Here is a 27951-nt window from a genome sequence, read left to right on the forward strand (position 1 = left end):
TCCAACAGCCTCGAGGGAACGGTGGCACACACAACCCAGCTCCCAAACACTGAGTCACCTGCTTGCTTCCTGGGAAGTTTCTCACCTACGCACGGTCCCCGACAATCTCCACCACACTTTCGTGCCCATACGGGCTCTCGCACGTTGTTTGGGTTACTCAGCCTGCCTTGCTCACCATCGGCCTGTCAAAACAGTGGCTGACGCGCAGTCCCCACTTCCTTCTCAGCGACACACCCCGCCAGGTTTCTGCTACGGTCCCTTCCTCGATTATTCGGTCTTACGGTGGTTTTCTGCCGCTCGGCCACAGTTTCTCACACAGGCGCGGTGTCAGGTTCGTGGTTACATCTTGCACTCTCTCAATGCGTGGCATCACCTTGGTGACCACTCTGCAGCCTCTACTGCTGTTTCTGACACATACCACCCTGTGCACACGCTCGCTCTCTCTCGCACGATCAGCCTCACACCCTCACTGCTTTACACGCAAAGTCATGCCTTTGCACCTGGATCCCCCCCGACAGCTTCGAGGGGGGGAAAAAAATGCCAGCAGCCTCCGGCGTCACCTTTAAAAATATATATTTACAGGAACAATTCCCCATTCTCTGGGACACTTAGAAAAAAAAAAGATCCATTTTTTGGGGAAGTAAAACAAACAGCGGAGACAGGTGTAGCACCGTCCCCCAAATCACCCCAGGTCCCCAGGCCCCGGGCTGGGCCGGTGCTGACAGGAGGTGAACCCAGGAGTCCTTGGAACTCACCCTTCTCCAGCCTGGAATTCTGATAGGACAGGCTTTATGTTCCTCGGTCCTCCCTCCCAACTCCAGGGACGCTTAAAGGGTCCTTTGTACCCGCCCGCAGGAAATTGGGGGGCTGGGAGGGAGGGAGCTGAAAATACACGTTTGGTATCAAAAATAAACACTTGGGGGCGGAGGGAAGATTCCCCCTCCCCCGCCCCCAAATCCCTTCCTTCCCACCCACCCCATCTCAGATAATAGGAAGCGTTGCCTCCTTCTCCCCTATTGAAAAGCCCTGTTTAAAAATAGATTATACTATCAAAATGGCAGGGGGTGGGGGACAGGGAGACCTGGAGTACTGGCTGGGGGGGCCCCCCAGACGGGGACCGCTCCCCCCGAAAAAAACAACCCTCCATTGGGAGGTAACAGGCCGGACCCCAGGAGTTTGGCAGACACAGGAATGGCTTCTCAGGGGGGAGTAGAACGAAAACAGCATCCCACCCTGGCTGAAAAAGGTGTTTGGAAGAGGACCAGCTGTCTGAGAAAGGCTGGGGAGGTGGAAAGTCCCATTTCCAAGGGTGTGAGCCTTGCTTGGCCAAGACTCCCAGACCGTTACACGGCACGCTCTCTTCCTGGACCCTGGGGTCGGGCCGGGAATAATAAACTACCACAAGCGAGCACTTCTACCCACACCTCCAAACGGAGACGGGGCTCCCCTCCGCTCCCCAGGGGGCAGGCTGAGAAATAAATAAAGAAAGGTCCTTCTCAAGCCAGACCCCGATTGTCTCATCTTGGGGGGGAAAAAAAATAAATGTGGAGATGGAGGAGATGCCCTCACCACCCCCCCTCCCACCCCCAGCCCGAAAAGAGTTGGGCCAGGCTCCTCCCAGTGGCCTTCAAAAAATAAATAAATAAACCGCCCCTACCACTGCAGTAGGTGACGTGTGAGGGCGGCCACTGGGGGACTGACCAAGAAGAGAGAAGTTGAATGTTTTTTTTCTGTTGTTTTTTTTTTTTTTTCTATGTGTGTTTTTTTTGTGTTTTTTTTGTTTTGTTTTGTTTTTTTTTGGTGGATGGGTTATTGAGAGATCCTTTTTCCTAAGAATCCCCCACCCAACCACGACTAGAGCACGAGTCTGTCAGCTGAACTGCTTCTCCTTGAGACGGCTGGCTGGAGAGAAGTTCAGAGCATGGATGGAGTGACCCCAGAAAGGGGGTGGGGTGGGGGTGGGGGTGGGGGTGGTGACAGTCATGGCTTCTGGGGCCCTGGGGAGAGCACCACGGGGGTTGAGAGGCCATCCACGCTGATGGAAGGGATGTGCACCTGGGCGCTGCCACTGGACGGAAACTGGGGACAGAAACAGGGAGAGGTCACGGGTGGGGGCAGTGCTAGGGCCTCTCACCCTTTCCGATCGGGAGTGGGGGTGGGGTAGCCGATCCTACCTGGAAGGAGAGCTTGGCCGGGCTACGGGGTGCAATGGGACTCAGGGTGCTCCAGAAGTGAATGCTGGGGGGCAGCGAGCTGGGCGTCAGCAGCACCGGGGTCTGCGGGGAAGGGGTGGTCAGAGGGCAAGTGAGAGAAAACGAAAGGTACTTGGTTCCAGCCCCATCAGATTTCCCACTCATACTTCCGATGTCACTCCTCGAAAGCGCACAGGCCCAGACCCCAAGTACTAAGGCCAAGCCTGTGACAGCTCTCCAACTTTACACAGACAACTCCCTCGTACGGCCTGAGGGCCCACCCCCAGCCGCACGGGGCAAGATCATCCACATGCCGCTTTTACACTTCACCATCCCACTAGCCCAGGGTTAATCTCCAACTCTATGGCCCGCCTGGATGTCTACTTCCCAGGAAACCCGCTAGGCAAATCCCAGACCAAAAAGCCCCACTCAGGTTCCTCAAGCCATGCCCCAACTCAGAAAGACCCAGAACCAGTTTCTGCAGAAAGCCTCTGGGGCGGGTTCTCGGTCCCTGCCCACAAAACTCCCCACACCTCATTCCGGCACCGGATCCCTCAGCATTGCAGACTCGCTTGCATCAATCAAGCCCCGTCCCTCCCCGTAGCCAATCCCACTCGAGGCTCCACCCTCCCGTTCACTCAGAGGTAACCGCATTGGCCGTCGCAGTCAGCCTAGCCCCTCCCTCCCCCGCCCCACGCCAACCCCATTCGCCCCAGGTGCCAGCCCCGCCCCTCCACAGGTTCTCACCAATGTGTGCGTAGGTAGCAGGGACGGCGTCAGCGCCGGGCCTGGCGCCTGCAGCCCGGAGCCGGTTCCCGATCCTGGAGTCCGTTCGGGTCCCGGCCCACCCAGCAGGCTCGGGCTGAGTGGAAGCTCCAGGTCCCGGGGCTTCCGGCCCTTCTGAGGCTGGGCGATCTCTGTGCTGGAAGTGGTGGAAGCCGCAAGGCCGCCCACCTGCGCTGCGGTTTCCATAAGGACCGCAGGCAGCCGGGCTGGCACGCCCTCTGCGGGCGGGATTTCTGGCTCTGCCTTGGGCTCAAAGGGCTCGGCCTTGACGGCTTCCAGCACAAATCCTGCCTCCCCACTGGCTGCAGCTTCTAACTCTTCCTTGGGCTCTTCCACTTTCACTTCCGGGGGCAGTGGCCGGCCCAACCCAGGCTCCATATTTGGCTCTTCGGATTTAAGGTTTGGGGCCTCAGGCGGGGTCAGGATGACCTGGGAGAGCAACAAGTGCAGAAGGGGTGTGTAAGGATTACTGTTGGGATGTCAACTATTTCCCTTGGAAAGCAGGACTTGGTTGTGGGGCCAAGTCTTCCAACAGGATGGGGGACTTTGCCAAGGAAGTGGGGCTTCTGGAGTAGGTCGTCCTATCTGGGGGTAAGAGACCTGGGGTAAGACACTTGACGGTGACAGAGCTGCGTTTAGGGGCGGGACCCCAGGGGATACCACCTCCATTCAGGAAAGCAGTGGTTCTCAAAAATCTGCTTTATGGGGAGTTCCCTGGTGGCTTAGCGGTTAAGGACCTAGTGTCACTGCTGTGGCTCAGGTTTGATCCCTGGCCCTGGGAACTTCCGCAGACCACAGGTGTGGCCAAAAAAAAGTTTTGTTTTGTTTTATGGACCAGTGGCAAATGCCCCATCTGGAAAACTAGTTAAAAATGCACACTCTCAGGCCCCTCCTCAGACCCGCATAATCAGAAACTCTGGGGGTGCCCCCCCCAGCAATCTGGGGTTTCAAAAGCCCTTCAGGTGCTTTCTGATGCATGCTCAAAGTGTGAGAATCAGTGCATTAAGCAAATACTCAGGGCACCTATTACATGCTGGGTGTACCGCTACCTGTAAGCACACTTAACTTCTTCCTTCCTTCCCAGGATCTGCATAGCTTTCCTCCCCATCCCTTTCTCCAAGGAGCCTTTTCCTTCTACCACATCTCTTGGTTTTTTTTTTTTTTTTTTTTTTTTGGTCTTTCAGGGCTGCACCGGCGGCATATGGAGGTTCCCAGTCCAGGGGTTGAATTGGAGTTGTAGCTGCCGGCCTACACCACAGCCACAGCAACGGGGGATCTGAGCTGTATCGGCGACCTACACCACAGCTCACGGCAATGCCAGATCCTTAACCCACTGAACGAGGCCAGGGATCGAACCCATGTCCTCGTGGATGCTAGTCGGGTTTGTTAACCGCTGAGCCACGACAGGAACTAACTCCCATATCTCCTTTAATAGGACGTTTATGTCCCTTCTTCTCCCAACCCCCACCCCCCTGCCCCGGCCTCATTTGGGAAGTGTACATCCCTCCTCTTACTGAATTTCCACGTGTCAGCCCTTACCTGCAGAGGCAGGCTGGCCTCCTCAGCCTCCAGACAGGCCTCCAAGGGGCTTGGACTGGTGCTCCTACTCCCTGAGGGGGGCACTGCTGCTCCCGCTGGGGTGGCGTTGGGGAGCACGGTGGAAGGCCGCGGGTGAGAGGCTGGCGGCTGTGGCTGCGGCTGTAGGGACTGGATGGTGAAGGTGGAGTAGAGGCCTGAGCGCATGTAGTCGTTCCGGCTGCTGCGTGCCAAGCCGCCCGGGCCTGCCATTCCGGCACCCTTGGGTGTGCCTGGCTTTCCGGAGGCAGTGTCCCCGGGAACGGCGTGGACAGCGGCGGGGCCTGCACTTGCCACCGCGGAGGTGACAGCCACCTCGGGCTGGGCTGGGCAGTCCTCCGCGGAGCACCCTGCGACCTCGGGGTAGGACACAAACTTGTAGACAAACTTCTGGCCGCTCACTTTGCGGATGATGTTCTGGGAAGGGGGAGACAGGACAGAGGGTCTTAGAAGAAAGGGCCAGGGAGGGTGTGGCTGGTGAGAGGGTGAAGGCGTGTCTCCAGGGTCTTTCTTGCCTTGTGCATTTCACATATAACTCCTGTCCTTTTTCATGTAACTGTCCTGCCTCAGTGTCTGCTGCCCCATGGGTCCCCCTCGCACCCCCTCCCCACCATCCCAGCTCCTTTCACGTCTCGCCCATCTCTCAATCTGAGGGCTCCTTTCTCCTCCAGTTTCTACCTCTCTTCCCCCACCTGATCCCCCTCTCTGCGTTCTCCCCCAGCTTCTCCCCCTCCACGTCTCCTTCCCATCCGTCCCCCTCCAAGTCTCTCTCTGCCACACTCTCTTCATCTCTGTCTGATCCCCCCCACCCCCCCCATGCCTCCACCCCAGATACATACAGCCACACCCACTGGCTCCTCTCCACACTGGGGCCCACCTAGGGATGGAGGACCAGGAGCAGGCTCTCCTCCTGGTTCCAGGGACCAGGGGTGTCCGCGGGCTAAGGCCAGGCCATGGGGAGGGGGTGCTGTCAGGACATGGTTTTGGAGTCTAGCAAATGCAGCAAGACAGGGAAGCAAAGCCACTGATGTAAAGGTTGGAAGAGACTGAATGTAGACGAATGTGATGAGGAATTTTTTTTTTTTTTGTCTTTTTGCCTTTTCTTGAGTTGCTCCTGTGGCATATGGAGGTTCCCAGCCTAGGGGTTGAATCGGAGCCATAGCCACTGGCCTACGCCACAGCCACAGCAACGTGGGATCCGAGCCGCATCTGCGACTCACACCACAGCTCACGGCAACGCTGGATCCGTAACCCACTGAGCGAGGCCAGGGATCGAACCCGCAACCTCATGGTTCCCAGTTGGATTCGTTAACCACTGCACCATGACGGGAACTCCGATGAATTGTTAATAAAAGAGTTATTAGAGGATTATTTAAAGCTCCTGAGGCAGACGTGGAACAGGGCAAGGTCACCAGGGAAGACAGGATGAAGAGCCTCAGTCTTGCTATGGTTGTGGAGGTTTGGGCTGAGGCAATTGGAAAATAAAGTAACTTAATAGCAACTAGTGAGCATTTAAAATACTGGTAGAGGGAGTTCCTGTTGTGGTGCAGCAGAAACAAAGCCGACCAGCATCCATGATTCGGGTTCTATCCCTGGCCTTGCTCAGTGGGTTGGGGATCTGGTGTTGCCATGAGCTGTGGCTGTGGTGTAGGCCACAGCCTGGGAACTTCCATATCCTGCGAGTGAGGCCCTAAAAAGCAAAATGAAATAAAATATTGGAGGTTTCCAGGATAGGGGTCGAATCAGAGCTACAGCTGCTGGCCTACACCACAGCCACAGTAACATGGGATCCGAGCTGCATCTGTGACCTACATCACAGCCCATGGCAACGCTGGATCCTTAACCCACGGAGCAAGGCCAGGGACCGAACCTGCAACCTCATGGTTCCTAGTGGGATTTGTTTCCGCTGCGCCACGATGGGAACTCCCTAATATCGGGGAATCTTAAGGCTGGCTTAGGTGGGTCACATGGCATGTTTAGGGTACTTGAGGATATGTCTGGAGGGTCTCAGGGACATTCTGGTGGTCTCAGAGCACAGAGTGAGGCAGCCTTGTTACTAGTACTGTTTAGGAGGTTTGAGCTAAAGGATTAAAATATAAAAACGGAAGAAATGCTACACGTGATTCAGGCTGTGCGGTACAGGTCCAGGGCTGTTCTGGAGGATAAGAGGCGTCGGGGGTGGGGGGGCACTAGGGCACCCTGGGGATGTGGTTTCCATGTTCTTTTTTGGCCACCCCGTGGCATATGGAGTTCCCAGGCCAGGGATCAGATCTGAGCAGAAGGTGTGAGCTACGCCACGGCAATGACGGATCCTTAAGCCACTGTGCCGGGCTGGGGGACTGAACCTGCGTCCTGGGGCTGCAGAGACACTGCCGATCCTGTTGCGCTACCGCAGGAGCTCCCCCTGGGCACGTCTTAGTGTTGGTCATGTGTGCCATGGGGTGGCTGTATGTTTCTCAGAAAAGGACTGAAAAGAGACGTTCGTTAACACTGTTGGGGACGTTTCAGCACGGGGTGAGAGTAAGAGGACCCGAGCCAAGGCAAAAGGGACACCCATGATAAGATAAGGAAGTGCTAGACAGGTAACGTCCAACACAATAAATACAATTAACGCTGCTGTATGTTACACGTGAAAGTTGTTAAAAGAATAAATCCTGAGAGTTCTCAGCACCAGGAAAGAGTTTTTTCCTTTTTCTTTCCTTTCGCATCTATATGAAGACGATGGATGCTCACCAAACTTACTGGGGTAACCATTTCTTGATGTCTGTGAGTCAAATCATTCTGCCATCACCTTAACCTTGCACCAGTGCTGTGTGGCAACTGTATCTCAATAGAATTGGAAGAAGAAAAATGGCTTTTGGAAGTTTCGGGTAAAGAAATAAGAAAATGAAATAACTGAAATAAACAGGCGGGAGGGGAGATCCCGTCGTGGCTCAGTGGTTAACGAATCCGACTAGGAACCATGAGGTTGCGGGTTCGATCGCTGGCCTTGCGCAGTGGGTGAAGGATCCAGCGTTGCCATGAGCTGTGGTGTAGGTCGAAGATGCGACTCGGATCCCACGTTGCTGTGGCTGTGGTGTAGGCCGGCGGCGACAGCTCCGGTTCGACCCCTAGCCTGGGCACCTCCATGTGCTGCGGCTGTGGCCCTAAAAAGACAAAATAAATAAATAAATAGGCAGGAGGGATATCTAGCACTGGTTTGGAAGCCTGAGAGGATAAGGAGAATTTATAGTTTTAGGAGTTCTTGTTGTGGTTCAGCGGTAACGAACCCAGCTAGTATCTGTGCAGACGCAGGTTCGATCCCCAGCCGAACTCGGTGGGTTAAGGATCTGGTGTTGCCATGAGCTGCGGTGTAGGTCGCAGACGCAGCTCAGACGTTACACATGCTATTTTGGAGGCTGTAGCTAATGGAGTTAAGAGATGAAGAGAAGAGTTCCCACTGTGGATCAGGCACTGCCGCAGCTGTGGTGGAGATTCAAGCTGCAACTTGGATTAGATCCCTGGCCCAGGAACTTCCATATGCTGTGGGTGTGGCCAAAGGAAAAAAGAGAGATGAAAAGATTTGGTAAAAAATGTTGAGAGTCTTGGAGGACGAGGTAAGGAAAGGTTAGTATGAAACTGACATGGAGGCTTTGCTTCTGAGAAAGATATTCTAGAATTCTTATTTGGGGATGAAAACAGATTATGAAATAACTGCGGGAGCCCAGGACTGGTCCAGGTTGAGGAAGAATCATGAGTAATGGTGTTTTCAAGTACTGGCTAGAGGAGTAAGGCAAGAAAAGGAAATGCTGGAGCTCCCGTTGTGGCGCAGTGGAATCGAATCTGACTAGTAACCATGAGGATGCAGGTTCAAACCCTGGCCTCGCTCAGGGGGTTAAGGATCCGGCATTGCGGTGAGCTGTGGTGTAGGTGGCAGATGCGGCTCAGATCTGGCATGGCTGTGGCTGTGGTGTAGGCCGGCAGCTACAGGTCTGATTCGACCCCTAGGCTGGGAACCTCCATATGCCGCGGGTGCGACCCTAAGGAAAAAAAAAAAGAAAAAGGAATGTTGTATGGGGCCTGGTGGGACATCAGCACTTTGGGGATCTCGGAGAGTGGAGGGAGTAGGGATCAATATTGATGCAGCTATGAAGCTTTTAGCCAAAGCGAAAGTAAAATAACTGAGATAAGTGGTTGGGGTCCCAACATGGGTCTGAGAATACTGGAGGATGGGGTAAGAAATGGTACATTTTTTTTTTTTAGGGCCGCACCCGAGGCACATGGAGGTTCCCAGGCTAGGGGTCGAATGGGAGCTGTAGCTGCCAGCCTACACCACAGCCACAGCCATGCCAGATCTGAGCCGCATCTGCCACCTACACCACAGCTCACCACAATGCCGGATCCTTAACCCACTGAGAGAGGCCAGGGTTTGAACCTGTGTCCTCAGGGATGCTAGTCAGATTCGTTTCCGCCGAGCCACGATGAGAACTCCTAAATGGTACATTTTAACACTGTTTTCAAAGTTAGAGCTATTATCACTTAAGACAAGACGACGAAATATATAAATGTTGGGGGTGGGGTGGTTCCCAGCCCTGGTCTCAGACACCTTACCTTGTCATAGTAGTACCGCAAGGCCCGGCTGAGCTTGTCATAATTCATGTTGGTCTTATTCTTGCGCAGCCCCCACAGCCGGGCCACCTCCTCGGCATCCACCAGCTTGAACTCACCGCCATCCCGTGAGGTCCAGGAGATGATGTGGCCGTTGCCTTGCTCTCTCAGCAGCTGCAGCAGAAACTGCCACAGCGTCACAGAAGGGTCCATCGCGGGGGCGGGGGCGGGCGCTCACGCCATCCCAGGGGTACCTGGAAGGCAGACGGCGGCAGTGGAGAGCTGAGAGGGTGAGGGCACAGGAAGGAGGTGGCGGGGGCGGGGGGGGGGAATCAGCAGCAGGAGGAGGAGTCTTCTCTTGCCTCCACCTCTGTCCCCCAGCCCCGGCATCATTCCCCGAAGGCCCTCAGACTAAAGCTCCTCGGCCTGGTTTTGGATGAGCCCTGTAATGGGACGAGGCTGTGGGGGATGTGTTCTGCATAGGGGACAAAGGTGAACCTCTGGGGGCCGGGGTTGGGGCGGGGGGCAGACTGCGAGAGGCAGAATAACGCCCACCACCCAAAGATGCCCACATCCTCATTTCTGGAACCTGTATGTGGCTGTATGTTCTATGACACGGCAAAAGGATCTTTGTAGCTGAATTTCAGGTTATGGACCTTAACCTAGGGAGGCTATCTGGCTGAGTGCAATCTAATCACATGAACCCTTTTTTTTTTTTCGGTATAATATATTCTTGTTGTTTTATTTTATTTTTATTGTCTTTTTGTCCTTTGTTAAGGGCCGCAACCGCGGCACATGGAGGTTCCCAGGCTAGGGTCTAATCGGAGCTGTTGCTGCCGGCCTACACCACAGCCACAGCAAGGCCGGATCCTTAACCTGCTGAGCGGGGCCAGGGATCGATCCCACAACCTGACTGTTCCTAGTCGGATTTGTTTCTGCTGCACCACAATGGGAACTTCCTTATTATCATTTTCTTTAGTAATTTTTTTTTCTTTCTAGGGCTGCACCCATGGCACATGGAAGTTCCTGGGCTAGGGATTAAACTGGAGCTGCAGCTGCCAGCCTACACCACAGCCACAGCAATGTGGGATCTGAGCCCTATCTGCAACCTACACCACAGCTCATGGCAACGGTGGATCCTTAACCCACTGAACGAGGCCAGGGATTGAACCCACATCGTCGAGGATACTACATCAGGTCCTTAACCCATTGAGCTACAGTGGGAACTCTGCTTATTTATTTTATACAAATCATACAACCTCAGGGAATTGAATTCTGTCAGCCACCTACATAAGCAGGAAACGGATCATCCCCTGGAGCTTCTAGAAAGGAATGCAGCCCGGCCGACACCTGGATTTCAGCCTGGTGAGACCTGTGCTGGCTATCTGACCTCCGGAACCCCAAGAGCATGATGTGTTGGTTTAAGCAGTTAAAAGTCTGCCATGATTTGTTACAGCCTGAATTGAAAACTGGTATAATGCCCGTCACCTGAACATTTTCATGTGCATCTTCTACCACATTAAATATCAAGTTTTCCAGGCGGTTCCTTCTGCCGGCTCCTTGGTAAGGTTGTTCACTCCATGCTGGGTTCCCCTTCCTCTGCCTGGAAGTCTGCCTTACTGCTCAAGTCTCAGCCCCAAGGGGACCTGCCTTTGTGAAAATCTCTGAATCTGAATGTCTGCTCTCTTCTGTCTGTCTGCCTCTCTCTCTCTTTTTTCTTTTTGCTATGGCATGCAGTCACTTCATGTGAGCTCTCACTTCCCAGACCTGGGAAATGAGACTGAACCGAGGCTGCAGCGGTGAAAGCACCAAGCCCCTTACCACTAGACCACCAGGGAACTCGCTGTGTTCTCCTTCTGGGGGACAGCAATGATTTTGTGTCTGTGTCTTTTTAAGGCCATACCCGCGGCATATGGAAGTTCCCAGGCTAGGGGTTGAACCGGAGCTACAGCTGCCGGCCTACACCAGAGCCACAGCTATACGGGATCCGAGCTGCGTCTGTGACCTACACCACAGCTCACGGCAACACCAGATCCTTAACCCACTGAGCGAGGCCAGGGATCAAACGCTCATCCTCATGGATCCTAGTAGGGTTTGTTAACCACTGGGCCACGAGAGGAACTCCAGCAATGATTAACATTTATTGAACACTAAATACGTGCCAGGCAGTGTTACCAATCAGAGGCAGTATGGCCTCCCACTGGTCAATCACCCAGGCTCTAGAGCTAGATGCCCAGGGCTGGAATTCTGCTTCTGCTACTTACTAGACGTGTGACCTTGGGCATATTCTTCAACCTCTTTGTACCTCAACTTTCTCATCCGTAAAATAGGGAGAGAATAATACCAGCTAGTTCAGAGGGTTATGGTACTGATTATATTATGCCTGAGGTATGATGAGCTCTTATAAAATATTAGTTTCTCATCTGTTCATGATTTCTTTCTTTTTTTTTTTTTAATTTTACGGCCGCACCCATGGCATACAGAAGTTCCTGGACCAGGGACTGAATCTGAACCGCAGCCGTGGCAACTCTGGATCCTTTAACCCACTGCGCCGGGCCGGGGATCACACCCATAGCTCGGCAGCAAATCTGAGCCGCTGCAGTCGGATGCTTAACCCACTGCGCCACCATGGGAACTCCCGTAATTTCTTAGCCACTGCTCGCAAACCTGATCTGAAACAAAATTAAGCCCTGCCTGGTCTTTATCGATCCCCACCGGCTGCGGCTGCGGCTGTTCATCCCTCATGCTGCAGAAATCTCAACCGTGGCTGATGACAGAGCCCATTATGTAACATGGTGTCTATCTACCTTGTTACCTCTCGGGAAAATCGGAAAAATGCAACATTGTGAAACACGTCTGGCCCCAAGGGTTTTAGATAAGGGCATGCCGACCTGCCCTGCTGTTTTTGTAGCTATCGATTCATGCCTCCCCTCATCACGGCTCTGGGCAACAGGTAGTCTTATTATCTCTAACTTACAGAGGAGGATGCTGAGGCACAAAAGGTCTAAATGACACGGACCACACAGCTCCAAATGGCAGAGCCAGGATTCGGACCCAGCCAGTCAAGGTCCAGGTGGCGAAGCTCCTCAACCGCGAGACTCAACTGCCCCTCACAGGGACTGGGCCCTCGGCAGGTCCCGTGGAGAGGAAGGACCTCCCCCTGCCCCCCAACCCTGCTCTGTATCTACACTCCTTGCCGAGTGCAAACTCGAAATGGACACGGCTGCCTGCGCCTTACGGAATGAGCTTTCTCCGTTGACGGGTCGTTCCCCTGGCTGGGGTGGCTGGGTTAAGTGAGAATGAGACCTTCCGAAGTTTGCAAAGTTTCAAAGACCCTCCCTCTGTTATTTGATTGACAGCTTGATTCCTCAAGCTGCCCTGAGATACGGTCTGATCCTCTCAAGGCCAGAGCTGTTTTGAAAGTGCCTTCAGCAGATGCAATTTTTAGGCCATTCTTTTAAGTCACGAGGCCACTCGGAGGGTCCGGATTAGAGTGTGTTGTCAGAGACCCTTGCTGGGTTTCTGTGGAAGGCCTGTGTGTGTCAGAGGCACACGGAGGCCAGTGTGACTCCTGGTGGCGACGACAGGCAATTCTACCAGCTCCGCTTTCAGCTGCAACAGCAGCTACCCCGTCAAGGTGAAATCAGATGGCTGGCTGGCTTCAAGCCTCTGGGGGCAGATGGGGGTTTTTGGGTTTTATTGTCACATCGCCCGTGTGTGTTGACCCCCTAATAAGAGCTCTTGTCACACGTGTCTCCTGCTCTTTATTTCGTTCGTTGAGCCCGCGTTTATGGGGTGCCTGCTGCGGGCCAGGTGCTGGGGTTACGGCAGTGAAGAAAACTAAGATCCCTGCTCTGGCGGAATTTATGCTCTGGGGGTGGGGGGGGGGAAACAGACAAGAAACACGATAAACTAGAACGTGTCCGACGGTGACAAGGGTGCTGGGGGCAAAAAATGAAGCAGGGAAGGGGTTGTTATTTTTGAAAGGGTCGTCCCTGAGGAGGTGCTATCTGACCAAAGACCTAAGGGAGGTGACGGGGTCGGGTGGGGGACGACCCCAGGGAGTAGCCACCCAGGCAGAGGGGACAGGCAGGGTGAAAGGCCCCGAGGCCGGGGCATGGCTGGAGGGAAGGCCACGAGGGGAAAGTGGTAGGAGATGAGGGAGACTTGAGGGGGCAACGGGGGGGCGGTGGGTGGGAGGGTGGCGGGGGGGGGGGAAGGCAGCCTGAGTTGAGGCCTTTTCGGACCCTGAAAGGGCTTTTGGCTTTGACTCGGAGGGAGAAGGGAGTCAGTAGAGGGCTGTGAATACAGAGGTGATGACAGGCTGCGACTTGGATTCTAATAGGGTCCCTCTGGCTGCCGTGAGGAAGACCGTCCGGAGGGGCTCAAGAGTCCCCATCAGAGATGGTGGTGGTAGCAGCAGAGCTGGGGAGAAGTGGCCGAGTTCTGGAGAAAATCTGAAGACCGATAGGATGGCAGGGCGGGGGGGGCGGGGGGGCTGCGGGAAAGCAGGTGTTGAAAGGAGATGGGGAGGTCACTTTTGGAGGTGGTCCGTCTCCGAGGCCTGTGACTCACCTACGTGCATGCTATGCATAATCCTACCAGTTAAACAAATAGGGACCAGTCATCCGGCCCTTACTGTGTCCTGCAGACCACGGCTGTCACTTAATGCACTCAATCCCCAAACCAACACTGCGGGGCGGGCATTATTATTACCCTTCCGTTTCCCAGAGGAGGCCAATGGAGGCACAGAGAAGTGAAGAAACGTGCTCGAGGGTGCACAGCGGGAAGTTAGCAGAGGCCGGGGTGGGTCAAACCCAGGCGGTTTGGCCCTAGGCACCTTACTCCGCCAGCTCTCCATCGAGGAACACAGAAGGGCGAGATCCCAGAGGGTGAGCGGGGAGGGCTTCCCTGAGGAAGTGACATTTGAGCTGGAGACCTGGAGGAGGCGAGGTGGCAAGCCAGGCTGACATCCGCGAGAAGGGCGCGGCGAGCAGAGGGAACGGCCAGCACGATGGCTCTGAGGGGGGGCCCAAGCTTGGCCTGCTACCTCACGGGCACCCTGAGCTCACCTGGTTCCCATCTCGGGAGGACGTGGCGGTGCTGTTCTCCCTGCCAGGGGTGCCCTGCCCGCTTCCTGCCCCTTATTACACACACCGGCAATTGCCGGTATCTCCCAGGAAGAACGACCTCTTCCTCGGTGTGATCCCCGCGTGTGCCCAACAACCTGTCCGCCCTTGCAGATCCACCCGGGGTCTCCGGCCTCATGCTCCTCGGTGCTGTTCTAGCTGTGTGACCTCAAGCAAGTGACTCAACCTCTCTAGGTCTGTTTCTGTATCTGTAACACGGGGGCTGTGGCACTCTCAATGAAAAACATCAAGATACACCTCCTCTCAAAGGCTCTGGGGAGGGCTCAATGGCTGGGGACTGTACGTAGAGGTCTTAGGAAAGGTACCTCTGGGCCACGGGAGACCCTCAACGAGTGTTACCCTTGCGGGTTGTGACACCCTTCTCTCTCCGCCAACTCCGCCCCTCAACCTTGGGTGTCAGCCTGGCCTCACCATCTGATGCCCCCCCCCGCCCCCACATCTTTCTGACCTTGGCTCCCCTCTCTCCCTCCACTCTGCTCCAGCCACACTGGCCTCCTTCATGGCCCTTGAACTCGCCAGGCACAATCCTACCTCAGGGCCTTTGCACTGGCTGTTCCTTCCACCCAGTACACTCTTCCCCTAGACATTAAGGCTCCCTTCCTCAACTCCTTGGAGCCTTAATTCAAGAGTCACCTTCGAAGTGAGGCCTGCCCTGTGCCTAAGATTTCGATCATCGCGAGACGCCACTCTGACTTTCCCTACTTCCCTTGTCTAACAGACTATCTAATCTGACTTCTTTATTTATATAGTCTGTCGCCCCCACTCTGAGCAAACGTCTGCTCCCCAAAGGCACGAATTTCTGCCTAGTCTGTTCCCTCCCATATCCCCGGCGCCTAGAAGGGTCCCTGGTACTCAGTACATGCTCAGTCAGTGTTGGCCGAATGAACTTAACTAGGTCCCTTATGCCCTTTTCATCTTCATCTGCTCCCTCCCCCCACCCGGATTTGTCTGAAATGATATTCTTTTCCTCGTGCATGTGTGCCATAACATCTTAGTGAGTACCTGCTACATAGTAGGCATATTTCTGGGTGCTGGAGACTTGGGGGTAAATCTGCAGATAAAAAAACACTCCCTCAGGGAGACTCCCATTTTAATGGGCAAAGACAATAAATGTGATAAAGTGGGAAACTCTACAGCGTGTCTGGCAGAGACGGGGCCTGGGTTCTGCTCGATGTGCAGGTTCAGACAGTCAGGGACGGGCTGACATTTGAACAAAGCCCTGAAAAGAACCACGCAGAGACGGGGATAGAGTGTTCCTGGCAGAAAAAAAATAGCCAACGCAAAGGCTGGATCTCACCTGGCATGTGTGAGGATGAGTGAGGAGGTCAGTGTGACTGGAACGGAATGGGGGGGGGCTGTGTGGGTGGGTAGGAGGTAAGGCCAGAGAGCTTACTGGCAGGCATGCTCTATGCTGGAGGGGGTTCTAGCTCCGAGTCCCCCATTTTACAAATGAGGGAACAAGTGAGGACAGACCGTGGTTAAACCATTTAAGGTCGTGTAGCTGCTAGGATTGGGGGTGGATGGGTTTTGAGACAAGGTGTGGGGTGGAGACAGCTCGGCAAGCCAAGGGCACAGCAAAAACAAAAGGCTTGGAGATGGGAGTGATTTAGCTTTTAAGGAGAGAGGCCTTGGGGGGGGGGCGGGGGTAGGATGAAGAGTGAGAGGAAAGTCTCAAAAATGCTCTGAGGGGCAACCTAACCTGGTACCTATGGCATCACCTTTGAGTAAGGAATTAAACCTCCCTGTGCCAAACGTTCCTCGGTCCCTATCTCAGGGGGTGGATGAAATGAGCTAACATTAAGCATTCAGCCTGGTACCCAGTAGGAGGTCAATAACCAGTAGCGTCTATAGGCATTATCGCTACTGCTAATGTATTCATTTCCTGGAGTGAGGCGGGATGTTTTAATGGTTAACAGTGTGTAAGAGGGGGGTGTGTTCTAGAGTAAAAAAAGACCTCGGTTCAACAAGCACACAGGCTGATCCACTACTAAGAAGGAGGGAGAGTGGCAGGGAAGGCCACAGACTGACCCACCCCAAGGGCCAACCCTCCTGGAGGGACTGCATAGCACTGGACTCACACGAGGGTGTACCCAACGGGTGTAAAGGCAAGCACATGGGTGGCAGGAAGTCCAATAAACAGATCCACTGCAAAGGGGTGGGTGGGTGGGTGTGTGTGTGTGTGTATGTGTGTGTGTAAAGGCTCATCTTATTTACTAGGGGCAAGGAGAGCAGAGAAACACACTGATTCCTGCACGATAATGGAAGAGAGAAAAACCATCACACAGACTGATTATAAGGAGAAGGGGACAAGGCCAGGGACTGGGCTACTGAAATGGGGAGATATAAAGGTCTAAACTAACCCACTATTCAAAGCAAGGGAGAAGCCCAGGCACTGGAGTGACAGTCTACAAAAAAGGGAGGATAGGGTGATGGGCTGATATGCAGGGGGACATGAATACAAGCATGTAGACTGATCCACTGTAAAAATGGTGTGTGTGTGTGTGTGTGTGTGTGTGTGTGTTAAAGCCATGGATTGATGCACTGGGGGACTGGAGGCAGGAATACAAATTCACAGGTTAACTCCCTGTTAAGGGGGGGGGTACAACGCCACGGAGTGACTCACAAGGAAGAGTAGGGATGGGAAAAACAAGGCCACAGACGGGGGCCGCTGAAACTTGAGGACCTGAGAAATACAAACACTCAGACGGACCTACTGTCAAAGAGTTAGACGCTGCCAGAGAACGGCACCCTCCAAGCCGGGGTTGGGGGGCAAGACCACGGACGAGTCTACTGTAAGGGGGGGGTGGGGAGAAATACAAGCACTAAGACCGATCCATTTTAAAACAGGAAGGGGGGATTAGGCCACGGTCAGATCCACTACAAGGGGCGAAGGGACGGGACGATGCCACAGGCAGGTCCACCAGCCGTGGCGGTGGCAGTGAGGAGCCGAACACCAGAAGGCCATGGGCCAAGCCACATCCCCCGGCGCGGGGGCGGGAAGGATACGTGGGGTCAGGGACCGGGCCCTCAACCCTCCAGGCCCCGGGCTCACCTGTGCGTAGCGCTGCGGTGGTGTTGGCAGCTCCGGGGGGCGGGGGCTCCATGCGCGGCCCCACCGCCCCCCAGGCCCGGGATCCGAGGCGGCGGTGGCGGCGGCGGTGGCGGCGGCGGCGGCGGCGGCAGCGGCGGCGGCGGCAGCACCTAGAAGCCGCCCCTGCGTTTCCCCACCGCTCACGTGGGCCCGTAAAGGAGGAGCTGAGCTTTCAGCCGCTCGCTGATTGGTCAAAGCGCCACGGATCGACCGCGCGGCTTCCAGGGTTGGGGAGGCGGACCCTGCCCCATAGGGCCTTGCTGGGATTGGCCCTAGGGGAACTGACGGAACGCAGCCGGCCTCCTGGGTTCCGAGGGGGCGTGCTCGGCCCCGCCGACGCTCACCGCTGATTGGCTCAGGAGAGACTGCTAGGCCGTGGGCGATTGACAAGGTTCCGGGGGTGCCTGCCTCGCAGTGATTGGCCTATATGAGATTGATGGAAGACGGCCAGCCTCCGAGGATAGAAGTGGTTAGGCTCTGCTTCCTGCTGATTGGCGGGCGATGGACGCCTAGACAGCTGCCAAAACACCAATGGGCGGTGCCGAACTCCACGCAGCCCAGCGGAAGCAGGACTTGTATAGAAGTACACAGGCTAGCAGCCCCGCTGGGAGGAGGTCTGACCAGGGATCTGCGGAGGCGGGCAGGCTAACTCTGTGGCGATTGGCTAGAAAAGACGAATTTAGAACGAAGCAGAGGAAGGAGGGCAGGACAGCTGCCAGACGTGCGAAGGAGTGTTGAGTGGTGGAAACGAAATGCCTACAAGGGCAGGGTCGAGCTGCAGCCAGTAATAAAGGGGTGGAACCTGGCTCTGTATCGATTGGCGGAAGCTGGATTCAGCCTAGAATGAGGACCGGACCAGGGAGGGCGGGCGAGATCGGCCCTGCGCCCATTGCTGGAGCTGTAACTATTTAGAAGCTGGGACAAGGCCAAGGTTGGGCCTAGACGGGCGTGGGTGTAATTTAAGTTACCTGAGGAACGATTGGAGTGTGGGAGAAGGGTAAACTTTAGGGCCAGGAGTGAAAGGTTGATTGCCTTAGGGAACAAACCGCCACCCTGAATCGGCCCGTTCTCTATGGTTAATTCAAGCAGTAGTGCACAGGAAAGGAAATAGAAAGAAGGGTCAGGTGGGGGCCCAGGTTGCCAAGGCGATGGTAGAGAGGGCAGAGCGGAAAGTCAGGTGGCACATTCTGCCAGGAAACAGGCTGGAGGCGGCACTTCAGTGGTGCTTTAAAGATTCTACACAGACTGGATCTCTGCGCCTCCCAGTAACATTGTGCTTTAGAAACGGCACTTTAGCCAACAGCAGAAGTTAATGGGGGAAAGAAGGGCCACGTGACTCAAAGACATTCAGGCTCTTTAATGTCAAGGGAGGTAGGAAGAAGTCAGTGGCGAGGCTCGGGGAAATTCTGCAGACCTTGTAGTTCTCTAAGCCCCTGAAAAAGAGAACAGAAGAGATTGAACGGAGACTGGGTCCAGGCCCCACCTCAGGCTTGCTTGGAACTCCCTTCCCTCAGAGCCAGCCTGGTTCCTGTCTGACTCATTTGGAGGGAAAGATGGCCCTTCCCATCTCTGGCTCTCTCCCTTCCTCAGGACACCACCCTAAATATTTGGAGATAGAGTCTGGGAGTGGGGTGAGCTGCTCTCACCTCTAGCAACATGTGGATATGGGCCTTGATATTCATGGAGTCCTTGGTGAGGCTGTCGCTGAGCCTGGAGAAAAGAAACGAGAAAGGGCGAGGTGGGCCCCACTTAGGATCCGTGAGGATGATGTGCCCTCACCGCTTCAAGAACCGCCTAAGTCCTGGATGACTTCCACACGGCAGGTGGTGGGACCCCTACTACCTGGCCTGCTCCTAGGCAGACATGCCTGGCCGCCATCTGCACTACACTGATTCCAAGACCTTTACTGAATGCCTACTCTATGCCAGGTTGTTTTAGGTACTGGGGAGATAGCAGCAGACATAGCAAACGAAAATCTCGGCCTCTTGGAGCTCAGATTCTCATTAAGGGGGACAGATGATGGAGTAAAATATGGAGTATGTCAGATGGTTAAAATTATAATGAAAAAAAAATTAAATGAGAGAGGATATGGGAGTACAGGAGTGGGGGCTGGAATTCGAATTAGGGTGCTTAGGGATGGCCTCACTGAGAAGCGTTTGAGTAGAGACTTAAAACAAAGAAGCGAGTCATGTGGACATATGGAGGATGTGTGTTCCAGGCACAAGGGGTGGAGAGTGCAAAGGCTCTGAGGTGGGCGCGTACCTGGCATGTCTGAGGCCCAGCGAAGAGGCCAGTGTGGCTGGAGAAGAAAAAGTGAAGTGGGGAGGTAGAGGAGGCGAGGTCACGGAGGTAAGTGGGGGAGATAGTTCGTGTAAAATCTACCAGGCCATGGTGAGGACTCTGGCTTTGACTCTAAGTGGGATGGGAGCAAGGGGAGTATTGTGATCAGAGAAGGGAGGTCAAATGACTAGGGTTTCAGAGGATCCATCTGGCTGCTGTGTGGAGAACCGACTGGGGATAAGGACAGCTGGTGTGGAAGAGGAAGGCCACTGCAGAGGCTGTCGGAATCGTCCAGGTGAGAGATGCAGACTCGGACCGCAGTGGCAGCGGTTGAGGGGATGAGAAATGATTGGAGCTGGGATACTTCTTTGAAGGTAGAGTCAATAGGATTTACCAAAGGAGGATGTTGGATGCAAGAGAGAGAGGACTCAAGGAAGACACCAAGGCTTAAAGCAACTGGAAAGCGGGACCACTCTGGCTCTGGGCTGTTGAGCTACGCCAACCAGCCCATTCCTACCTCCTGACATCTAAGCCAACTGCGACCAGGCTCACCCAAAAGAAGCCTAAGTGATGCAAAGGATAAAAGAAGGCCTTTCTGAAGAATGAGTAAGAGTTAAACAGGACAGTCTTTCACAAGAAGTCCGAGAGGCCGGAAAGAGCTTCTAGAGGAGCAATCAGGAGGCCAGTGTTAGAAAGTAAGTGAATGGTGGAAGGAAAGTGGCACAAGATCCAAGAGGTAGGCAAGGGCTAGATCATGCACGGTCTTGATATCCTGATAAGGAAGGTGGATTCTATTGTGCCGAGTTATCCTGTCAACGTAAGAGTCAGTTTTGGGGAAACTAAATACTGTTAAGAAAAGTAGAAGGCAACGACATAGGATGTTAAATTGGAAAAAAAAAAAAGAGTGTAAACTCATTTATGTATCACTATCTCCCCCCAGTTTTTCTATTTTGGCTCCCCCGCAGCATATGGAGTTCTGGGTTAGGCATCAGATCCAAGCCACAGCTGCTATCTATGCTGCAGCTGCAGCAACACTGGATCCTTTAACCCGCTGTGCCGGGCTGGGTATCGAACCTGCAGCCTGGTGCTGCAGAGATGTGGCCGATCCTGCTGCACCACAGCAGGAACTCCACTATCTCCCAAATTTGTATTTTCTTCTTTGGCTGGGGTGGGGGCATGCAGAGGTTCCCCGGCCAGGGATAGAACCTGTGCCACAGTGGCAACCCGAGCCACAGTGGTGACAACACCAGGTCCTTAAATACCAGGCCGCCAGGGAACTCCCCAAATTTATATTTTCAGTCCAGCCCTCTCCCCCGAACTCCAGCCTTGGGAGTTTTAATTACATCTTCAGAAAATCTACTTCATTGTTTAATAAGCATCTTACACTTACTAGGTCCTAGACTGAACTCCTGATCTTGCCCTCCAATTCCGCTCTTTCACTGTCTTCTCCATCTCAGAAAACGGCAATTCCATTCTCCTAGCTGCTCAGCTCCAAACCTAGACTCCGCTTTTTTTTTTCCTCACATCCCATATCCAATCAGGCATTCTGTTTAAAACTGCAACTGGGAGTTCCCTTTGTGGCTCAGCAGTTGACGAACCCAACTAGGATCCATGGGGATGCAGGTTCAATCCCTGGCCTCGCTCAGTGGGTTAAGGATCCGGCATTGCTGTGAGCTGTGGTGTAGGTTGCAGACTTGGCTCGGATCTGGCGTGGCTGTCGCTGTGGCATAGGCCGGCAGCTATAGTTTTGATTTGACCCCAGCCTTGGAACTTCCATATACCTCGGGTGTGGCCCTAAAAAAAAAAAAAAGGCAAAAAAACCCACAAAAAACTGCACTGTCCCATCAGGCAATGTGTCCAATCTCCAATCTGTGCTGTTCTCTGCAGCACCATCAACCTGTGACATACTACTGCCTTTACTGATTTGTTTATGGTCTGTCTCCCCTGACTAGAATGTAAGCTGTGTAAGGGGAGAGATTTGGTGTGCTTTGTTCCTAGCATGTATCCTCAGGAACCAGAACAATATGTGGCATATAGTAGGGACCCAATGTATGTTGAATGAATAAGTGAATGACCACTTCACTCACAGGAACCTGAAGTCCTCAGAAGAAAATAAATGGAGCAGGCTGTTGTTGCCAGACAGCAAGGATGCTTTCTTTTTTTTTCTTTTCTTTTTTTTTTTTTTTTTTTTTGGCCTTTTTAGGGCCACACATGTGGCATATGGAGGTTCCCGGGCTAGGGGTTGAATCGGAGTTGTAGCTGCCAGCCTACACCACAACCATAGCAATGCCAGATCTGAGCCGCATCTGTGACCTACACCACAGCTTACGGCAACACCAGATCCTTAACCCACTGAGCGAGGCCAGGGATCGAACCTGCAACCTCATGGGTAATAGTCAGATTCGTTTCCACTGAGCCACGAAGCAAACCCCGAGGATGCTTTCAAAAATATCTGGATAATGCTCCAAGAACAGAGGAATGAATGTGATCAGCTTTTAAGGGATCATTTGAACATTAAAAGAGAACAAAATTAAGTTATTGGTACAAGCTCAGTCTATGAAAGGCTACGGGTTCAACACTTTAAAAAGAGAGAAACATGTAAAGTTCACCAAATGCCATTCATCACACAAAAGGGATAGGTTTAATTTATTGCTACTGATTTAATATGCAAGGCAGTGTTAACAGTCATATAGTCGTATCTGTTTATGGGTGTGGATGTGTACTCCTTTCTGTGTAATCAGAAAGAATACACACAGAGACCCGATCCTCCCATTCCCCAGACACACAAATACGCTAAGAACAAGAAGAACTGAGAGGCTGTTTGCATTACATAAAGTAATCTGAAAGAAAGGTGGTTTAAAGTGTGTCCCCAAATAACCAAGTTATTTTAAAGAAGAGAGCAAACTACAGACCCAAATCTTTATCTCCTAGAGAGATTCAATTTCTAGGGAGTCCTACTAATTATGATAAAGTAGTAAGAGGTTCACATTTCTCATCACACTAACAGATCAGGTCAACAAATTAAAAAGACCGGACAAGGGGGCAGGCAATGACAAATACCTCATTCAGGGGAAAGACATCAAGTAGCATAGAATTAAAATCTATTCGAAAGGCTCAGGAATCCTGTGACATAACAAGGAAAGCTTTGTTATAAAAATGGACCTGAGGGAGTTCCCACTGTGGCTGAGTGGGTTAAGAACTTGATGGAGTCTTCATGAGGATGCAGGTTCGATCCCTGGCCTTGCTCCGTGGGTTAAGGATCCAGCTTTGCCACAAGCTGCAGCGTAGGTTGCAGGTGCAACTTGGATCCAGCATTGCTGTGGCTGTGGCGCAGGCCAGCAGCTGCAGCTCTGATTTGACCCGTAGCCTGGGAACTTCCATATGCCTCACGTGTGGCCATAAAAAGAAAAGAAGAAAAAAGCAATTAAAAAAAAAAAAAAGGACTTGAGGAGTTCCCCTGTGGCACAGCGAGTTAAGGACCTGGCATTGTCACTTCTGTGGCTCAGGCTGCTGCTGTGGCATGGGTTCGATCCCTGGCTTCGAATCTTCCACAGGCCATGATGGACTTGGTCTAAATGGGCACCAGTTCTTAATTGCACTGGCCCATGAAGGCAGGGCCCTCGACCAAATGATTCACCAACTCATCTTATCACTAAGATTTCGATGTCTCAGCAGGTCTGAGGCTCACTTAAGTCTATGAACACTGAAACCCTGAAGGGGTTTGAAAAAAGAAGACTCACTGAAACCTAAGGGAGGCAACTCTGGAAGAAATGAATGTAGGAATAGAGAGAAATGTAACTGGGAAGGACTTTTAGAGCAGTAGTATTCACACCTGTGAGATGTTATCAGTCTAAGCATATTGCTCAGCAGCCTCTCACTCTGAGCGAGTGAATGCTCACCAGTCTTGGCAGTTCCTCTGCCAAGGATGGCAGGCACACTGGTCACCTGGCCAGGAATGCTCTTCCCCAGATAGCCCTATGGCTTGTTCACTCACATGTCAGTTTCTCTGGGAGGCCTTCCCTAGCCACCTTTCAAACCTCTCATCCACACTCCCCTTCCTCGCACAGAACCCGCAACTCAACCGGAGCCCATCCTTGACCCCCACGTTACCTCCCCATCACCGCCAACAGAGTTCTGCTTCAGTCCCCACTGCAGTCTATTTCCAACATTCGCTTTTAAATTCATTCAACAAACATAGAGTGCCTACTATATGCCATGTTTATTCTAGTGATAGGGGGTATAGCGAAAATCTCTCCCTTTGCAAAGCTTATAACCTAATGGGAGGAGGCAATGGACCTTATAAAAAAGTAAATTACATGGCAAACATTAAGAGGTCATGAGTGCTCGGGGAGAAAAAGAAAAAGAACAAGGGAGGGGAATCGGGAGTGCCAAGGGGTTGCGATTTTAAAGTAGGGTTACAGAAAGCCTAGTAGAGGAAGTGACATTTAAGCAAGACTTAAATTGAATGAGGAAGCCATGTGGGTAGCTGGGGAAAGAGCGCTGTAGGCAGAGAACAGCCACTGCAATCGCCCTGAGGTGGGGTCATTCTGAGGGTGTTTAAGGACGCCTGTGAAGGTTAGTGTGGTGAGAGCACAGTGAACAAGCAGGAAAATTAGCAGGAGGTGAAGTCAGAGGTGACCTGTTTTATTGTTACTGATCTATGGGCTGAGACCTCCAGGATCTGGTCGAAACTGTGCTGTTGTGCAACAGTTATAGTCCTTCCAGACTATAAGCTTTCAAGGAACCCTTCTGTCTTGTTCACTGCTGCCTCCCCACCACCAAGCACAGAGCCTGGCCTACAGCAGACACCCAGTGACTTTTTGTGGGAGTGAACAATACAGAGACCATGTATTGAGTGCTTATTGTGTGCTATGCTTGGGGCTAAGCTTTGCATCCCCCACTGTCCTCAGCCCTAGCCCTGAGGGGGAGGGGAGATGGGTCCCTAAGTATCATCCCAGGCAGCCATGGGGAAAGGGGGCAGAAGAGCCTGGCAAATGGTGGTGCTTTTAGACACTATCCTCATGCAATGGACTTACTCAGTGAGGAGATTGCTCTTACGATCAATGAACTTGAGAGCTTCTGCCAGTGTCAACTCCAGGAAGAAACCATATCCAAGGGCCACGTAGATCCGTGAAGTGTCTGGGCTGAGGAAACAGTAGTTAGAGGAAGGGGGGAAGTCCTTATCGCTGTTCAGCATACCACATGGTTTATTTAAGATCTAAAAAAAAAAATTCCCATCCCCCCACCTTCCCCAAATTTGAAGCTCTAGGAGGGCAGGGATTTTCTCCTATATTATTCACTGTCACATCTCCAGCACCTAGTGTCTGGTCTGTAGCAAATACTCAAAAAATATTTGCTGAATGAAGGAAAGGGGAAACTGAACCCTGTGGGCTCAGAGGGGGTGGGTAGACACTCACACCACTGTGTCAACGAAGAAGTTACAGCCCAAATCCACCTGCATATATAACTCCGAGTGATTAGTCTCCTGTGGGGCCAGGGAAAAAGAGGTAGGGGTCAGTGGTCAACTTTTAGGTCAGGTGACGAGTTTTGGTCTGGGGTCTCTCCTCTCTTCCCCCTCCTTTGCCCACATAAAGAAGGTATACCTAACCCTGGCATCTTTACCTGGAGTCGCTCAATGACATTTCTCAGCTGAAGGTATTTGGCCAGCTGTTCATATACCTTGTCACGATGGTCCAGCACCTTTCTGATGGGACAAGAGTAAAATGGTGACCAAGAGGAGGCCTGTCCCTCTTGAAATACCTCATATCATGACTCTCTGACACTCTCCTGTCACCATGCCCTAAAGAAGCAGTTTAGGACTCTGGGTCAGACTGCTTTGGTTTGAATGCAGGCTTTCCTTTTTACTAGCTGGGTGACTTTGGCAAGTGAGTAACCTCTTTGGGTCTCAATTTCCCTGTCTAATAAAACAGGGATGACAAATATTACCTCATAGAGTCATTAGGAAGATTAAATGAATGTTTACTATAAAGCATTTAGAACAGTGTCTGCCAAACAGGAAGCTTTATAAATGTGTTAGCTATTATTTATTAGTATTATTATTACACTCCCAAATGCCTTCCTCCAATCACACTCTCCCATTCTTACTCTAGAAATATCCTCCATCCCTTTTAGGATGCTCATAATCCTAGACCTGAACACTGTACTTCCTGCTCAGATTAATAATACCAGTAATTTTTCATACTCACTGACCCTCTAGTATCCAAGTTAAATCCTTTAGAACTGAACACATTGAAAACTCAAAACCATTGCATGACGAAGGTTCTGTTTATTTCCCCATTTCACAGATGAGGAAACTGAGGCACAGAAAGTCAAAGCGAGGTACAACGTATTCACATGGAAAGCGAAATGGCCAAGCCAGGATTCCAACCTGGAAACTCTGGCTTCAGAACTCTCGCTCTCAATCCTTAAGCGCCTTCAGAGGCCGCGCATGCGCCAGCACACTCTCCGCTAAGACCGCCCGGTCTCCACCCCCGTCGCACCCCGGACATCGCCCCTCCTTCCCGCTCGAAAGGCGCGCGGGGCCGGGCTCCGAATGCCTGGCCCACCAATCAGAAGGCTAGGCCCTTACTTCGAACGCCCCGCTCACCACGTGGACCGCGGCAAGCACCCCGCCCCCCTGTTCTGTCACTCACTGCAGGTCCCGCTGCAGCACGTCAGAGATGAAAGCCTCGTAGCGCAGCACTTTCTCCGCCGTGGCTTCCACTGCCCGCCGTTTAGGGGGCGTCGCCATGATGGGCTCCTGAGGAATGGGGAGGGGGAAGAGCACGTTGACCACTCAGTTTGGCCTCCAGCACAGTACAATTGCACCCTCTCAACGGTGGGAGTAGGATCGTCCGGCTCGTGCTGGGGGGGGGTGAGCTTTCTCCCCCTCCCAATTCAGGGTCTCCGTCACCCAGGGACACCCAAACGCGGCTGTTACCTGAGAGCCGCCGGCAAAAGGAGCGGCTGGTAAGAACCGCGGCTTCCGGGTGGCGCGGGTAAATGACGTCCGACGAGGGCGCTGGCCAACCAAACAACCAGGTGGGGTGGGGCAGTCGCGAGCGGAAGACTACACTGGGGAGAGGAGAAGGGCGGGGCTTTACAGAATCCGAAGAGATTACTGAAGGCTGCAGAGCGTGGGAACCCGGACGGCACGAGGAGCCTATGGGGACCGTACGTGGTTGGTAGGGGTAGGGTTTAATGGGATTTGGCGGTTTCTGGAGGAAGCGGGACGCACAGGTGGAGGTAGAGAGAGACCGAGTAAAGCGTTTAGTATTTAAGTCAGAGCTTTGGAAGCAGACCGGCAAGAATCGATTGCGGATCTGGTCTGTGAAAAGGAAAATACATCCCTGTATCCCCCTCGATTTGGACTTTCACACGGGAAGTTTGCGTTTGGCTCCCAGTAATGGGAATGAGTGTGAACATTAAAAAAAGTTTTTAGGAGTTCTTCTTGTGGCTCAGCGCGTTAGGAACCCGACTGGTATCCATGAGGATGCGGGTTGATTGCTGGCCTCGCTCGGTGGGTTAAGGATCCCGCATTGCTCTGGCTATGGTGTAGGTCGCAGACGCGGCTTGGATCTGGCATTGCTGTGGCTGTGGTGTAGGCCGACAGCTGCAGCTTAGATTGGACCCCTAGCCTGGGAACTTCCATATGCTGCAGGTGCGGCCCAAAAAAAAAAAAAAGAAAGAAAGAAAAAAAAGTTTTTAAACGGACACAAATTTTTCTAAAGTACACCTTTGACGACTCCAGCTCTGTGGCCCGCAATTCTGTGGCTTGAATCCTAGGGTTCAAGCAAAGATTGACAACGCATTACGTCTAAGCACATCATTTAATAGTGACGTCAAATGGAGGGTCGAAGCCCTCCGCCAGAGATAGGTAATATTTGGGGTTTTTTTCCTTTTTTAGGGCCGCATCCGCAGCATATAGAGGTTCCCAGCCTAGGGGTCCAATTAGAGCTGTTGCTGCCGGCCCACTCCAGAGCCACAGCAATGCCAGGTCGGAGCCGCGAATGCAACCTACACCACAGCTCAGAGCAATGCCTGATCCTTAACCCACTGAGTGAGGCCAGGGATCAAACCTGCAATCTCATGGTTCCTAGTCCAATTCGTTTCCGCTGTGCCACGAGGGGACTTCCCTGAGATAGGTAATCTTGTAGTTAGAAATAGTTCGTGTGTTTTTATTTAAATGTGTAGGCTTTTATTAATTTTTACATGCTCAAATTACTGGATAGATTTATTTCCCATGTTAGATGTTCGAATAATAGCATCTAACCCGGTAAGTCCAGGCCTG

The 27951-nt window shown here is 52.8% G+C and overlaps 2 protein-coding genes across 4 annotated transcripts; both read right to left on the reverse strand.

The window, feature by feature from the left end:
• Nucleotides 1–556: 556 nt before the first annotated feature.
• ELK1 (ETS transcription factor ELK1) lies at nucleotides 557–17513 on the reverse strand. Of its 2 annotated transcripts, XM_085007832.1 has the most exons (7): nucleotides 17419–17513; nucleotides 17343–17374; nucleotides 9144–9394; nucleotides 4518–4970; nucleotides 2940–3407; nucleotides 2175–2276; nucleotides 557–2079 (listed from the first exon to the last, which is right to left on the reverse strand). In XM_085007832.1, the coding sequence occupies exons 3-7, from the start codon at nucleotides 9351–9353 to the stop codon at nucleotides 1981–1983; spliced, it is 1332 nt and encodes a 443-aa protein (XP_084863958.1). In that variant the 5' UTR covers nucleotides 9354–9394; nucleotides 17343–17374; nucleotides 17419–17513; the 3' UTR covers nucleotides 557–1980. The 2 variants fall into 2 exon arrangements, with proteins under 2 accessions (XP_084863958.1, XP_013846342.2); XM_013990888.3 differs by having other exon boundaries at nucleotides 17343–17513.
• A 1205-nt stretch (nucleotides 17514–18718) lies between these two features.
• UXT (ubiquitously expressed prefoldin like chaperone) lies at nucleotides 18719–26668 on the reverse strand. 2 transcript variants are annotated; one of them, XR_014835308.1, is made up of 7 exons: nucleotides 26602–26668; nucleotides 26315–26421; nucleotides 25284–25365; nucleotides 25079–25146; nucleotides 22044–24805; nucleotides 19028–21302; nucleotides 18719–18814 (listed from the first exon to the last, which is right to left on the reverse strand). XR_014835308.1 is itself a non-coding variant. In XM_003135055.6 (7 exons), exons 2-7 carry the CDS (start codon nucleotides 26410–26412, stop codon nucleotides 18764–18766), a joined length of 471 nt encoding a protein of 156 aa, XP_003135103.1. In that variant the 5' UTR covers nucleotides 26413–26421; nucleotides 26602–26668; the 3' UTR covers nucleotides 18719–18763. The 2 variants fall into 2 exon arrangements, 1 of the variants encoding a protein (XP_003135103.1); XM_003135055.6 differs by having other exon boundaries at nucleotides 19028–19091; nucleotides 24698–24805.
• Nucleotides 26669–27951: the final 1283 nt, after the last annotated feature.

Source organism: Sus scrofa, chromosome X (assembly GCF_054392235.1).
Source record: "Sus scrofa isolate SSC_HxYL_T2T_F1_AM1 chromosome X, Sscrofa_HxYL_maternal_Yorkshire_Landrace_v2.0, whole genome shotgun sequence".
NCBI classification, from domain to species: Eukaryota; Metazoa; Chordata; class Mammalia; order Artiodactyla; family Suidae; genus Sus; species Sus scrofa.